This window comes from Ambystoma mexicanum, chromosome 10, assembly GCF_040938575.1.
Source record: "Ambystoma mexicanum isolate Mex_15411 chromosome 10, UKY_AmexF1_1, whole genome shotgun sequence".
NCBI lineage: Eukaryota > Metazoa > Chordata > Amphibia > Caudata > Ambystomatidae > Ambystoma > Ambystoma mexicanum.
Window position 1 is genome coordinate 338,650,600 of NC_090932.1, and position 15,455 is coordinate 338,666,054.

The window sequence follows — 15,455 nt, forward strand, 5'->3', positions numbered from 1 at the left end:
CACTGGGCTGCCAAGCAATGCATTCATCCTGGGGTCAGACATTGCTGGGTTTTCAAGGATGGACCAAGCCCGAAAGAGCAAATCGATTTCCTAGCATAACGGACCAATCCAGATGCAACTGCGGATAGACAGACCTAATTGCTTGGTATGATTTTATAAAAGGGCGCCTTTAAGGGGGACTTCAGTGAAGAAGGTTTGTTCTCATATGTACTGGAGGGAGACGGAACTGGGATAACCCGGAGGGCAGGCGATGACCCTAGACAGGGTCCCTGTGAGAAACCATAAGGTGTCTCGCATGCTAGTCCCCAGGGATCTGTCATCCAGATGGCCAGGACACGGCCATCGCTTTTGGATCCAGTTCTTTGCAGAAGGATCACCTCGGCGATGGTCTTCGGGGAGTGGGAGTTGGACACTGGATGGCGAGACACAGTATCCCTCATCCTGCAACACATTTACCCCCTCCTACCAGGTAGGATATGTGGGAACCTTACCCTCTGTCCCATTTCCCTTCTCTAGCACTTTCACACGGACAGTCCGCTCTGGGAGAAAATACTCACACCCGAGCGGTGTATCTGACATGTCCCGCTACTGTGGTCAGGCAAGGTCAAGCAATTACTGACAATCACTCACACCTGACTTCCATTCGACTTTCCCACACGGATAGAAGGCGGAGCACGAAAGCACACTCGGAGCGAGGCAAAGCACACAAAGGTATAGCAGTTTCAAGTTGGAAGCTGAATGAGGGGAGAAAGATGGCAAACCAAGAAGGGTTCGTAAGAGGGGAATTCCCCTTGACCTTTTCGGCCAGACGCTGTTACTCCAGAAACCTTCGAGGCAGAAAGCGTATGGCCAGGAAAACCAGACTAAAGAATCCTGCATTGTGTGTCGGAGATGCCAAAGCCCCTCCTGCTTAACATAGCAAGGCGTGGAGGAGCAGCAGCTTCTGCCGTGGTATCGTCCTTGGCTCCAAGAACAAAGGAGTGCCAGAAAGAGCAACACAGCCAGTGAGTTGAGGAGACCAATGCAAGACCGGTCTGTGTTTAAGTCAAGGTTACAAGCGGCAACATTGTATAAAGAGCGCTGTAACGAACATTGTTAAATGTGTGTGATGAAAGACACGAGTAAAGCTAGACTGCTGATGAATGTTTGAACTTAAGAAAGAAAGATACAATACTGTTAACAGAGTGGTCCGGCGCCGTGGATTTGCTCAATCAAAGTCTCTGTAATGTATACCGCCAAGAGAAACGAACGTAGAAGACTGATGAGAATAACTGTGTGAAGTTAATCAAAGTGGTCCTGCGATGATTTAAGCAAAACCCTCACACATTCAAAAGTCTTTGATTTTGATATCAAGAGGATCTGAGCCCGAATGAGCGGGATCCTTGGTCCGAGCCCGAACGAGGGAGTCCAAGTATGAATATTGTGAAAAAAAGGGGGTCTCAACCTGAAGCCGGAGACCCATGGTGAACATTGAAAGTGAGAACTTGTTCATGTGAGAATCCTGATAGGAATGGAACTTTGAGACTTTGTTTGTTATGACAGACCCTCTGCAGTAAGAGATTGTTATTGAAGAGGCTTTGGCAGAAGGCCCTGATGTCTTTCGGCCACGAGGATGCAGTTCAGAGTGTGTGCGAAGCTCGAACGTGCCCCCTTGCCCTGTGCTGAAAAATGTTGGACGCCTGAGGAATTTGTAGTTCCCTGGTGTGACTGCCAATCACAGCGCACATGATTCAAACATCTGACAATACTTTATCAGTTAAGCAATCCGCAGGTTGTCCAATGGGAGGATAAAATGGAGAAGGATGCAAAGAGGAGTGTTGGAATTAGGAGTATAGAGCAGGGGGTGACAGTTTGTGCTTGGCACAGCGGCGAGGAATGTAAGTAATGAGAGTATGTCAAGGACGAGGGGGAAAGGAGCAGAGAATTGAGAAAGGAGGTGGATAAGCTGAAGAGGAGAAAGAATTGAAAGAGGAGGTGCAGGAGGCAAGGAGACGAGAGGAGAATTAGTGTGGAAGATCGTCGAGGCCTAGGTTCTTGGAGACACTACTAGCTCTGTGGAGGAGCAGCATCCAGGGGAGGGCATAACATGACAGCCTGCCGATGGGTTTATGCTTGAAATCCCCAGGGGTCCAACGTGAGCACAAGGGTCTGATGCCTGACCCATATTCAGGTGAGCCAAGGATACAGGAGTGAGTGTTCCAAGGTTTCCAGGAAAACAAGAAGACGAGTGACACCCAGACAAGAAAGACATCTCCTCAAACCAAGAAAGAAGCGAAGAGCTCTCAAAGCCACAAAGACAGAGTGAATTTTCCCACCGGAGGATGGACACAAGGAGGAAGAGAGGAAAAGGCTGAGGACCCTTGTCCTAAGAGGTTTAACTAGTTTTTGTGTTTTGCTGCCCAATATGATATGATATGCTAGGTTATTTATGACGCGCTTAATATCCAGAGCTTTCTAAGCGCGGACGTAGGGATGAAACCTGTGTTGCTCTGTTATCTTGCTTCCAAGGCGAGCACGTTGCCCCTGAGCTATCCTCCCGGGACTTAAAGATCCACCCATGAACCCACCTAACACCAATGCCCCTGTTTTCTGCTTTGTAAAATAAAGACTCATGAATAATAACTCTCGTCTTGGCATTGCTGTTGATCCCCTCAGTCTTAACAGGGCACAATTTCCAGAGTACAAATGTTATGCTAGTTTTGTACAACCACTTTTTGACATTCCGAAATACTTATTAATAGCATGCCATCTGTTAAGGAAAGAGAGATACGGATATGTGATATTAAGTTCCATAGGAGAAATATATGGTGGGACAAGCAGATGAAGCAACAGTGCTTAGTGTACGAGGTGAATCGTGGGGAAATGTCTCTGGCGTTATTAGAGTTTTGGCAGGTACACCTTTTAAACTTAATGTTGTGAAGTTTTCCCCTTATTGGTGGTTGGAAATTGGGTTGATACTTGCTCGTATGTGTACATAAGTTATTGCTAAATTCATTCTAATGGCAAAATTTTCCTTGTAGCGAAGTGGAAATGAATTACAAATCTGGTTAAAATTGGGATTCTTTTGAAAAATGTAACACTGGCGGAGTCATAGCAGCCCGTCTTTGTTAGCTACTCATCGAGATGTTTGTTTGTTAATGATTTGCTAATGATTACTGTATTGGGTTTTATAGTAGTTTTGATGAGAATGATTTTGTAGCTCTGTGTAATGTCTTTCTTTTTCTATCTTCTAGTTTCAACACACTGTTAAGATCTTTGTATTTTGAATATGGTGTAAGTTGATCTATGAAATGTATTTAATGTTTTAATAAGCCGTGTAATTCAATACAAAAAGGAGGGAAAAAGAGAATTGTATGCATGACCTGTGGATCCCAACCTTAAAGAAACATGTTTTTTGACCTGAGGGGTTGGTGAGGCCATCTTGTTTTTGGTAATGGGATCATTGTTGAATTAACTTCTCCGGGACTGCAGACACTCAACACCCTCCCTCTTTAATTTTTGTTTAGGAGGTGGCGGAAAGCGCAAAGGGCGGAGTAAAAAGTGGAAGGACATCCTCCGGTTCCCCCACATCAGTCAATGTGACGAACTGCGCAAAAGTCTGGGTGAGTCGATGTTATTGCAATTCAAACTAAATGTGCTTCCGTATTATATTTATTTATAGTTCCATGTTATTGCATATTTTAACACTACATCTAGTGTTCACATCATGGCCATGAGTGACATGAGTGATAAAAGGCTTTAAAACCGAGCCGGGGGACTGTGAGTGGTCACTGTGATCGTAGTAGTCAAAGCTGTTGTCCGCAAAGAGCTAAATAAAGCACATGACCTCTTCCAATAATTTCTTCTATTTTTTTTTTTAATCCTCATCCTTCATTTTTTATTTTTTTAATTTTTTTTTTTTACTAAAAGGTGCGATGCCTGTCTTGTAGTAACTTCACCAGTGGTTTCAAAATGTCCTCTTCGAACAAGCTCCAGTAATCTGGTTGGTTGTTGAGTGTTAGCAGGTTCATCGTGTCACAATTGGCCAAAATCGTTTTATCTCTTCAGTTAGAAAAGCTGAGCTCAGTTTTTCTTAATGGTCCCATAGAATTTTGTGAAGATGTACATCTTATTTTTGTTTTGTGGTAGTCTGAATTCTCATCTGAAAGTCTTGAAAATATATGTTCGACTAAAGGATGATGTAAGGCCACATTTGTTTGTTTTTGTGTTTTCATGTCGTGCTAAAATGCTTTGTGACACTGTAGAGTTCTGAAGTGCCAGGTAATGACACGAGACAGAAGTCCACAGTAAACCGATGGTGCATCTGTGCAGCACAAGGACTCTAAGATCTCTGGCCATTCAGAGGGATCCTGAAAGTCCAAACATACTTGCCCACTTTTTTTTTCTATACGTGGTACGGTAACAGAATGCCATCTTGGAGGGTGGAATTGCCTGAGCTTGAATTGATTTTTAAGAATAAAATGATGTGGGCTGCCCTGTCTCTCAAAGTGAGGACTGCTAATCAAACGCCCCTGTCAAAATGCTCCATGCTAGTAAAGCATACTGCATGCATGTGACTTTGCCGTGCTGTGTACTGAAAGCACTCGGCAGCTGCCTTATAGTTGGGCAACATAGCAGTCACTAAGTGACATGCATTCTTGCCAGCAACTGTTGGAGCCAAAAGTCCATCAGTCAGGATCTGCATTTAACCGTGATCAATCCTAAGCCTAAATAAAATAATTGTGGTCCCCAGGATCTGGTGGCAGATGACAAATCTAAATATAAGTGATGTCTGATTATGCCATGATCATCTCGGAACTCCACAATTATATTTGCCAAAACCTATTTGTCATTTTGTAATAGGCTGCATTACGTGTGACCTTCCTGGGAAGGGGATCCTATATATGTACTGCCTGGTGCTGAGTTTCTCCCAAAACAAACCATGTGGGCTTTACTGGAGCAAATGTTTCAGTTTCCCTGGGAAAGGATTGTCGCCTCTCAGGACAACAGGAACTAGCACCACAGGGCAGGGTGAGGTCCAGTGCTTCAAAGGGCAGGCTCTGCCAGACCAAAGGAGATCACACCACATTGATAATGAAGAGATAACCTTTGATGTCGGAAGACAGAGGAAGGGGCTGATGTAGACTACCCTAGGGGAGGACTTTCCAGTTAGAGAAGCGATCTAGCATCTTGGATTTCCTAAGGCTCTCAAACCTCCTGTCCTTCCTCTCCATTTCACAAAGACAAAGCCCTTTGGGTATGCCATCACTAAGCAGATGAAATAGCAGTTCACATTGGACCCCTACAGAAGGCTCGAAGGGAACCAAACTGCTTTGACCCTTTGCTGTATATTGGGAAACTCTTTTAGCTCATGCCTCAAAATATTCTCTCGTCACTAAACATTGAAAGAATTGGTGTATTGTGTGTATGTGGAGATGTGAAGGGCAAGGGCATTTTTAGGCCTGGCAAGTAGCATGTAATTTTAAAGGTTTGCCCCTGCCTTAGTGAATTCATCTTTGGACCACAGAATGAGAACGGTTCATTGGGAACCCTGTGATGCAGTTGGGAGTCCAGTATGCTCCAAAGTCCATAGAGGTCAAGACCAATATTTTCAAGATGCGACCTCTTCCCCCTAAGGGAATATTTGAAGTGATTGTCTGTTGGCCAAGGCCTGCTTGCAGCCAGAACACTGCCCTGGGCCTGGATCTCTGAGGTAGCATCCTCTGCAAGTGCTCTCTGTAAACATCCTAATTGGGAAGGGCAGCACAAGGGCTACCATCGTCCTTGACAACAGGCGAACTTCATCTGTAAAGATGGAAATCGCTGACTCCTAGCTTCAAGGAGCCACCCAAGAATAAGATGACGACCATGGACAGAATCCACCAGCAACCAAACTACCAAGGAAGAAAGCCATGCATCTCCAAACCACTTTAACGCTGGTTTGGGTACCATAGATGCTGTCCAAGGTGCTCCAAGGGGAACCTCTGGAGTCCTCTCCGACTTCGAAGCACAAATGCCTCATATAGCTCCAAGTTCCACTGGAAGCTGAAACTCTGCTGTTTCTATGTCTGAGACCAGGCAAGTCTAGTAGCATCCCCAACTCAACCCTGCCTGCCTTGTTACCAAACTCTTTGAGCCCCAAGCTGTCGCCGCTGCGTACGATGATGCTGTGTTGAGCCGGTTCTCCAGCAAAAACAAGTCTTTTCTTCTTTGCACCCAAGGCAACCAAGTCTTCAGCACGCTAACCCAACACTGTCTCCCATTTCCCATTGTCTTTGTCCCACAAGCCATTGCCGCTGCTAAATCGCATTACATTTAGGCATCCTGCCGACGCTGCCTCCCAACTCGACCATGGCTCGGCACCAAACGTGCCAAGACTCCCGGTTCGTTTGAGCAGGAATTAATGTACCAATAGTGGTTCTGTCACCTTGGCCTGCTTTAAGGAGAGTGTGTTGTCTGTAGGCAGGCTGGAGAGGAGGTGCGGGGGGGATTGGCACAGGAAGTGTGGGTGACACAGGAATTTCCAAGATGGTGTAATGCTTGCTCCTGGGTCCAGTTCCCCACACCTGTGTTTCCAGGCCTTGATCAGTATTGGCATGTAGAGGGAGTGCATTGAGATGGATTTGGGGAAAGTGGGTGTTGGAAGCACAGCGTAGGAGGTAGTAAGGGAGAGGTGGTGAGGTGGGATGGTGTGTGTTTCATTAAGGGTGGGAGCGTGTGCCCTCAACTTCTCTAGTCTGAGTGAAAAGAAGGGATGAAAACAGCGGTCTAGGACTGAGCTGGGATCCCTTTTGGAGGTGTATTCTAGCCTGAAGATCTGGTACTACCCGTTGGGTGTAATCGGAGGGAGTACAGTTGGGTTGTGCTAGGGGTTTAATATGTGCTCAAGCGGTCCAATGTAATCAGGAACCTGGATGAGTGAAATGTGCTTAAGCTTTTCCTATCTTCCAAGGAGGGCTAGATCCAGAAATTATGGGCTAAGATGTGCTCTCTGCATCTAGGCCAGGTGGCCATAGTCCTTTTATTGGTCATGTTCAGACTTGAGTCAGGATGTTGGCAAGTGACTTTGCACAGCATGGGTTTCACCTCTTAAACCTTTTCACTACCATTATTGAAAGGAAGACAGATGCTGGCCATGTGGGCGTCTTTTCTCTCTCTGCAAATAAGGAATGCTGTGCGAGAAGGGGAGGGGTGCAAATTAATCAAGCCTTGTAGCGGAAACAACCACAAATCGCAGAAGGGTCAGTGTTGGTCTTGAATTGTTTGGGCTGATGCTCTACCATCAATAGGAATCTCAGTAGAATGTCAGGGTGGCAAACTCATGGAAGAATATATTAAGGATTGCTAGTGCTGGAAATGGAAACCATTTATTGGGGGAACCGTCAATTCTTAGGAGGGGCGGGCCCCCCGGCCAGGTTGCGCAACACAGTAGCTCTATATAGAACCCAATCCTGGCGATTTGCCTAAAAGCAAAGAGCATTATCGGAATAACTCCGAAAAATGGTTGCGCTCAAATCCTGCGCCAGCACATACAATTCTTTGCATGGGTTGTGTCACTAATGTTTTGAAAAGAAGAATAAACCTATGGCAGAAATCATTTGTGTTGTTTTCAAATGTATTGTAAGGTTACAGGTTAACCATTTACATACGTTTTTATGAATTAACTTAATTCAGAATTACTTTTCTCCAGATTTTTTTTTTGTGTGGTCAAGTTTTTGATAGATGTCCATAGAGTGATTGTACTTATATTTACCTGAGCGGGATTTGATCTTAACAATTTTTCTTAGTCACTCAGTATTGGGCTGACACAATTTAAGGGCCAAACTAATGATAGCAAAATTGACTGCATCAACTCAGTATATAACTGCATGGTTCGCCATAGATTTGTTTTATGTGTGCAATTTATTGTCATTACCGGAATAACATAATGTCCACAATATTAAATGCTAAACATGTCTCATAGTGATTCAGTAAGAAAACCTTCTAAGTGAATAATGGAGTCTTCAGTTTTGATTAGACGCAATACTCAACCTAATAAAGAGACGTCTGTAAATTGCAGGATATCTATACCAGTTTGAACAGCTGCAATAGTGTATGTGATGCTTCGGCAGTTTCTCTAGGCAGTCTCCAGTGCTGAGTGTTCGAAACGTCTAAACGCACCTTGAAGAAAGGGTTGTGCAGCGGGAGCAACCTGCGCTACAGCAAATAGACTGCTTTCAGAAGACTAGGCTGCGCTTCGTGTCGAGTCCTCTAAAAGCGGTCGGCCCGATGAGACATGGGATCTGTGAGAGTCCGGTCTGGCAGCCGCTGGGTCTGCAGGACGGAGAGGCGCACCACGGGGAAGACATTCTTTGCCGGAGCGCAGCTCTGTCTTGTTCCGGCCCATTCCCTGCACTGAGGATTGCAATTATTTACGAAATTTAAAACATGTATGTACGTGGTGTCTCCAAGAAAAGTGCCAAATGAATTGCACTGTTCAGGGACACGTGAGACCTGACATACCATGACATCTCATGACCTAACAGCGAAATGTGGTGTGGTAGAGCAACACGGCCTAAAGTAGCTTGGACGAGGGAAAGCAAACGTTCGATAGTGTACTGTGGCAAGCATATGTTCTTAGCATGCAGTTCAGCTCATTTCTGAGAGCCAATAAGCTTCAGGAATCCTTGGTAGCCTGCCCCTCGTACTGATACAGGAACAGGGTCCAAACCCTTAATTTGTGGTGGAGGCAAAGTAGAAAACAAAAGGCTCGTAGAACTAGTAAACGGACTACACCGTTACACTTGTCATTACCAAAATGATGTGCTCGACATTGAAATACCTTGCAAACGGAACTAGCCGTTAAAAGGATAGAGTGAGTCAATATTTTGGTTGGTTTCAGCAGGAAACGAGGATAAGACGAGGGTTCCGCTGCCACAATGGAGGTCACTTGAAAGGTTTCCTGTGCACAAAAAACCTGTGTAACATGTGTGCTAATTGTTGCATGTTTTTGTATCGAGTACCGCGCCTTGGTGACCAAATCGCTAGCATGTTAGGCCTGTAAGAAAGTTTTCAATAAAATAAAATGCACACCCAGTTATGTCGTGTGTACAGAAGGGGTAGAACACACAAAGCAGAGGCTGCGTTGCTTGGATAAATGCTATATACACGCTAGTGTGACTAATATCGGGAGTGATGGCGTCTGAACACCTTCCTCAGACGATGCCACCAGCTTCCGCCTGACGCCAGGCCACAGTGTTAACCGCTTGCCTTGTGCTAAGAAGTCTTCATTGGGTAAAGTTAATTCGGCTCTAGAAACTTAACAATGAAACAAAAATACATAATATTGGAGCATGCCTAATGCTGCCTTGCTTTGGAATGTAATTTGTAGTAAAAATGCCCTGGAAACAAAGGCGGGCAATATACATAAATAATTTTTCAGCCCTTCCTATGAGAGAATGAAATGAATAAACAAATGAAAACATGGATTAAAAAAAGAGCTCGGTCCATCCTTTAAATTCATATTTTATATTTGCATAAGAGAGACTGGACCTCCCGAATCTTCCTGGACGCATTCACAGTTGACGTTCTCTCAAAGGATGGGAAACGTTGTTCCCCATGTCATCACACCTTCACCAGCCACAACTTGAAATGCAAGAACATGAATACCATATTAAAAAATATTTAAAGAAAGAACTCTGTTGATAAAAGTGAAATTCGTAGAAATGTAGGGTTTCAAACAAGAAATCCAACTGCTTATTAGAACGAGAAAATTCAAACACCATTAAAAAAAAAAAAAAAAAAAAATAAAGCGTACACAAAACAGGGTTCGAAATTTAGGGGAGCTTAGCGCTATTTGGCTCCTGCCCCTATTTATTTAGAATTTAACAGCCCCGATGGTAGGGCACTTTATAATGCGGAACCATAATTGTGAGGACCTTAGATGGACCATATTAAAGAAGATTATGATTACTAACAACGCTGCTATGGATAAACAGACTTTATCAAAGGAAGAGACTAAACTTATTTTTTTGAGTAAAAGCCATGTGGTGGGCTTAAATGAGGCGATAGATTGGAATTTTTAATCCAGAGCACTATCCCTGATTTCGATACAGCCCGGTATTCATGATAGTGGCCCGGTTGCCCTCACTGATAGTTACCATCTTTGATACATGTTATAGTCTTCCGGGATCGATGGGACTGGTTATGTTTATACCCTACAATGCACTGTAGGAGTTTTCTTATGTACACAATTGTATCCAACATAGGTTGGTGCTTTTTCTCTCTCTGTCATCTATGTACTATTTTGCCTCTGCCTTCGCTAGTCTCATCTCCTTGATACTCACGGGTCTTTTATTCACATAATCGAGGCGTATGGTAATTTCGATCAGCGGTATCTTACTGGCCGAATAGCTGGTCGTGCCTCCTTTGAACCTACTGGGGGCGTTTCGTGTCGGTCCGGCTCACGTTACGTGCAAGTCACGCGTGCGTCACATGACCATACGGGGAGGTCTTTTGAATCGGATCCTCCGGGCCGGACTGGTGGATACGGCGGCCAATTGGATCGATGCGGCCACCCTGGATGTCCGTTGGAAGTTAGTCATTGAGGTATGATCGGCTACTGGGATAATTCCCTTTGAAACTTCGCTGTATCAGTATGAGACTCCCGCACGAAGGCGGAGTTTATGTGTTTATTGATTTTTTTGTCATCTAACAGCCATTGTGGTTAGAGGAGTTTTAGGGACAGCTCCCTTTGTTATTCCTCTTCCTGTACCAGAGTGTACCCATGGTTATCGGGTTCGGCTCACGTTAAGTGCAAGTCACGCGTGCGTCACATGACCACACGGGGAGGTCTTTTTAAATCGGATCCCTCGGGCCGGACTGGTGGATACGGCGGCCAATTGGATCGATGCGGCCCCCCTGGATGTCCGTTGGAAGTCAGTCATTGAGGTACGAGCGGCTATAGGGATAATTCCCTTTGGGACTCCGCTGTATGAGTATGAGATTTCCGCACAAACACGGAATTTATGTTTCTATTGATTTTTTTGTTATCTAACAGCCATTGTGGTTAGAGGAGTTTTAGGGATAGCTTCCTTTGTTATTCCCCCCCTGTACCAGATTGTCTCGCACAAGGGCTGATACCATGTTATATCTCTTTTTCCACTTTGTAAGCCATATAGACTTGTAAACACTGGACACACGGTACATTCTCACAGTTTGCACTCGTGTAACCTGTCCCTCGTTTTAGACCTTTTAGTGGTGAGTGTATATATGGGACATAGGTCGAATCCATGTGTGTATACATTCATGTTACACTGCATGTATTAGGTGTTTTAAGCAGATCTGTGTTTCTGGCATTCACAACTTTATGGGACACTTGACAGATAAACCATGATTGCCTGGTCTATGTCTCTTTGTGAATCTCTTCTTTTTCTCCTTTTTTCCCAGAATTCTATACTTTCATGGTTACGACTAACCTTGCTATCGTGGTTGACACTATTGTATTATAAGAGTTTTTCCATGACATGATCAAGACTCATTCAGAGATTGAATAGAGGCTGACCATCCTACAGAGGTGAGCTTGTTTTCCGTTGGGATACTTGTGCACAAAGGAAGTGCATTGTGTGTACTGACATTTCTGAGGGGGTTCTGTTTAATTTAGCTGCCCCCCAGTTATTATGCAACACATAAGATTGGTCTTGTTGACTTCCACGGATTCACATAGTGTTTGGCTTCTCAGTTTGTTTTTGTTTGTGTCCTTCGCTTCTGTGTTTACAGACAGGTATTAAGTTGCCATCACTTATGTATTGAACACAGGTTGAGGCTGGTCCTTCTAAAAAAATTAGTGTCTGGACTCCAGGTGATCTCGTGGTGACGTGGTGTTCCCATTGGTGTGATGTTGTGAACCACCCTTGTTGGGTACTCCCATTACAAAACCACAGAATACGAAATGTAAGTGTCTTCATAATGATGACTTTCTCTGTGGGATCTTTCTTATCCCGTGGTGTCTGAGCTTTATGGACTTTTTCGGTAAACTCGAGTTTTCACCTTTCGGTGGGGTACTGTTTGGTTGAGGTTGAGTGTCTGAGAGGTACCACGAGGTGATGGTGATGGTGGATAGATTTTAGAGGCCCCATTTCATTATGGTGTCTTCTATTTATTTGTGGATTTTGGTCCGCTTTCTGTTTCCACTGTTGAAGAGAGTTGAGAGGTATTAATAACCTAATCTACGCCACGTTTATTGAAAATACGATGGCAGTAATGGTCAATCATATATTTTGAGCATTTTAGCCTGATTGACTTAGTGTTCTTTTGTTCACATTTAGGTGTACTCTGTTGGTGTATTCTACAAAAATCCTTCTTTTCTATGTACAATCCATCTGACTCCGCTGGACCATAGTGCCCCTGAAGAATTTCTGTCTACTGGATGATATACAGAAAGAAACATGTCGGGTTGGGGATGTTTTGTTATCTGTTAGCAAAATTAAAAATCAAATCCACCCGAGCCAAGAAAGTCCATAATAACATGGAATAGGCTCTTCGGTGTCATATTAATGGTTCGTACTACAAAGTGATTAGATGCGGTATAATGATGTTTTATATTTGAGATTTTACTGAGGATAATTTGTTTTATCATAGTACGGATTGCGGTTGATTTTTTGAATGATTAGTGTGTGTATGTGGTATGGTTGTAGTGTGGTTGGATGTGATTTATGGATGAGAATAGTGTATCAGATCAGTCCATTGATGAATTGGAGGGACTGTTCCACATGAAATAATGTTGATACTAATGTTGATGTATGTTTTTATTAAAATATGACTTTTTCTAGTGATTTATTTAATAAATGTTAATAAACTACAAATATTTAATTGATTGAGCGTCTTTTGGGTTGAATTTAATTGTTTCACCTCATAAGAATTGTTATACGACATTTAGTATGAGTTTGTAGGTTTTGTAACTACACCAACAGCGGCCACCGGAACACTTTATTACTCTGACCTTTTATGTCAATTTTGCGCTTGTTTTTCCCAGGCCAGGTCACAGTAATTGGATATTCCTGGTATCCCCTGTTACTCCAGTTTTTGGCCTATTTTAGGAGAGCCTGGTTAGCTTGAAACCAACAGTTACCAGGAGCTACGCTTCACTCCCCGGGCCAACTGGCGCCATAAAAACCTACTTATGTGTTAGTAAGTCTGCATGTTTGGTAATATGAATAAAGGTGATTAAAGGACACACCTGAGGCACATTCAAAGCAAAAAACATACATCATGAAAAATACATCAGTGTTTGTATCTCATGCAAATGTTAGATTTGTGGTGTGCTGTGTGCCAGCTCTTGGTACTCTGGTGACCGCTCCTGCCTACCGGGGGATGCCCAATACCCAGGAGCTGCTTCAAGCGAATGCTCATTAAATCTCTATTTCGACGCCATCCACAATAAACTTGAAAAAAGCGAAAAAAATCACTCGGACTTTGATGAAAATATCAAAATTGTTTGGACATTGTAATGCAAATATATGTTTGCAGCATTGTTGTACTATGTAATTCATTCCTCCAAAATATTTCAGCAGGCATTTTTGTCACAGTATTTTTACGTGTACCCTGGCGGCGGCACAGTGTGCCAAAATCCAGACAGGCTAGGCACTCTCGCTACAGTAGTGATTAGGCGCAGGATAAAACCTTTGTAACGTAACATAATATCACATCCTCCTTGTGCCACCCCAAACTTTGTTTTCTATTTTCGATTGTAGCAAAAAATATGAAACCGCCTGTGTCGCTGGTACTTATGTATTATTATAGTAAATATTGCTTAATATGTTGTAAAGTGCTCTGGCGCCAAACCTCTAATGTTCGCACTGTAGCTTAAGATCAATAAATACATTGGTTATAAAAAAAGTAATGCCAATTCGCTGACCTGTGCAACTACACTGTTACTACTTGCCAAGCTATTGCTCATGCATACAATAACATGGCAAAACGTTGGTTAATTACATAATATGCATATTGTAAGAGCCAACAATTGCTGCCAATATCTAAGTGCCTTGTCCTGGGTTGTTCGTCGTGATCCTCCTCTTGTAAGGCCAGTTTTGAAACAGATCTACCTTTTGTATACCTTCCTGCTTTTTCCACTTATGTTGACAATAATCCCTTGAGTGGTACACTCCAGGAGTACGCACACGCCCTATGTCTGCAGTGCACCTGGCAATATAATCAATGGCACCCATCTACCAGCGCCTTGAAATTCCAGGATCTTCGGATGACCTGATTGCGCCTCAAGTGGATCACCCAGTAGTAGCAGCCTTTTGAGCAGTTTGCGTCGCCCAAGCTAAACATACCCAACATAACATGATTCGACATAGACTGCCTCTCTTCTTCATATGTCGGCAGGACTTCAGATCACTTAACGATGGAAGTCACGTGTGTGCTCCAAATGGTCATTGTGGTACGGCGCTGGTGGGATATCAAACCTACATTCTTGACCTGCCTACTATGCCACCTTAAACATATCTCATACCACTGACTGCTTGTGTGGGGCTGAATTAATGAAGGGGAATCTCAGCCAAGAACATGTCCCAGCATACCCTTACAGCAGTAAGGCTCCTTGCTTTTTATCACAAAGCATCAGCAATCATTCTATCGTGTTTGCCTTCCCGAGTCTTGTTTTGGGAGGGTTAGAATGTGACCCATCGACAACGCATGGTTAAGATGCTTACTGATGGGCAATATTTTGTGGATTTATTCATTTTTTCATTTCAGAGACTTATGTTTCACAAACTTAGAGGTTTAATACAGCAGGTGCCAAGGCATTTAGTGCTATTGGAACAGAAGGGGTTTTCACATTTTAGTTTTGGCTGAAAGTTGGCAAAGCCACCTTTTAATACGTTATTACTATTTACATGGGCTTTTTTTGGTTTACCAATGTATAGTAATTCGGAGCCTGCCATCCATCCTTGTGCGCATACGTTCTATCTTGCTCTTTTTGGTTCAGGAACATTTAAGCACCAACCTATGGCCAGAACAGTGCTAGAGAGAAGAGAAACTGCTGAGAAGCAGCCCTTCTGTTATGAGTCGGCGTTCATCCCCGGCTATCAGCAAAACCCGGTCACTTACGCCGCTGGCGCTTCGGGTTTCCAAATCTACTACCAGAGGCAGTAGGAAATTTATAGCGCTCCCCAAAAGGATTCGGCATCAAACCGCGTCGTTTTATGCACGATGGAAGTTGCCGTGGAAGTTAGCGGCTCGGAGACTACACCCCCCAGGAAACCTGCTTCCGTACGGTAGTTCACCGGAAGAGCCTCACATTGGCTAGCCCCGCCTTTCTCCATTATTTAGTTCCCGGAGACGGCCAAGACGCTGCTTCTGTTTACAGCTACTACCGGTAATTAGAAGTTCCTTCTTCGATTGCTATGTGCTTGTGGTTCTTACGGTTTTCGACTCGGATTGTTTACTGGACCTTCTATTTGGAATTCCCTCACCTTCTGATCTGCCTTCCCGTG

At 43.8% G+C, this 15,455-nt stretch overlaps 1 protein-coding gene across 1 annotated transcript in view; it reads left to right on the forward strand.

Annotated features, from left to right (window-relative positions):
• Positions 1-15,455, forward strand: part of LOC138491423 (G protein-coupled receptor kinase 5-like) — a 901,946-nt gene that overhangs the window by 236,809 nt on the left and 649,682 nt on the right. The window contains exon 2 of the mRNA XM_069617943.1: positions 3,507-3,602. Coding sequence (XP_069474044.1) covers positions 3,507-3,602 — 96 coding nt within the window. The remainder of the gene's footprint in view (positions 1-3,506; positions 3,603-15,455) is intronic.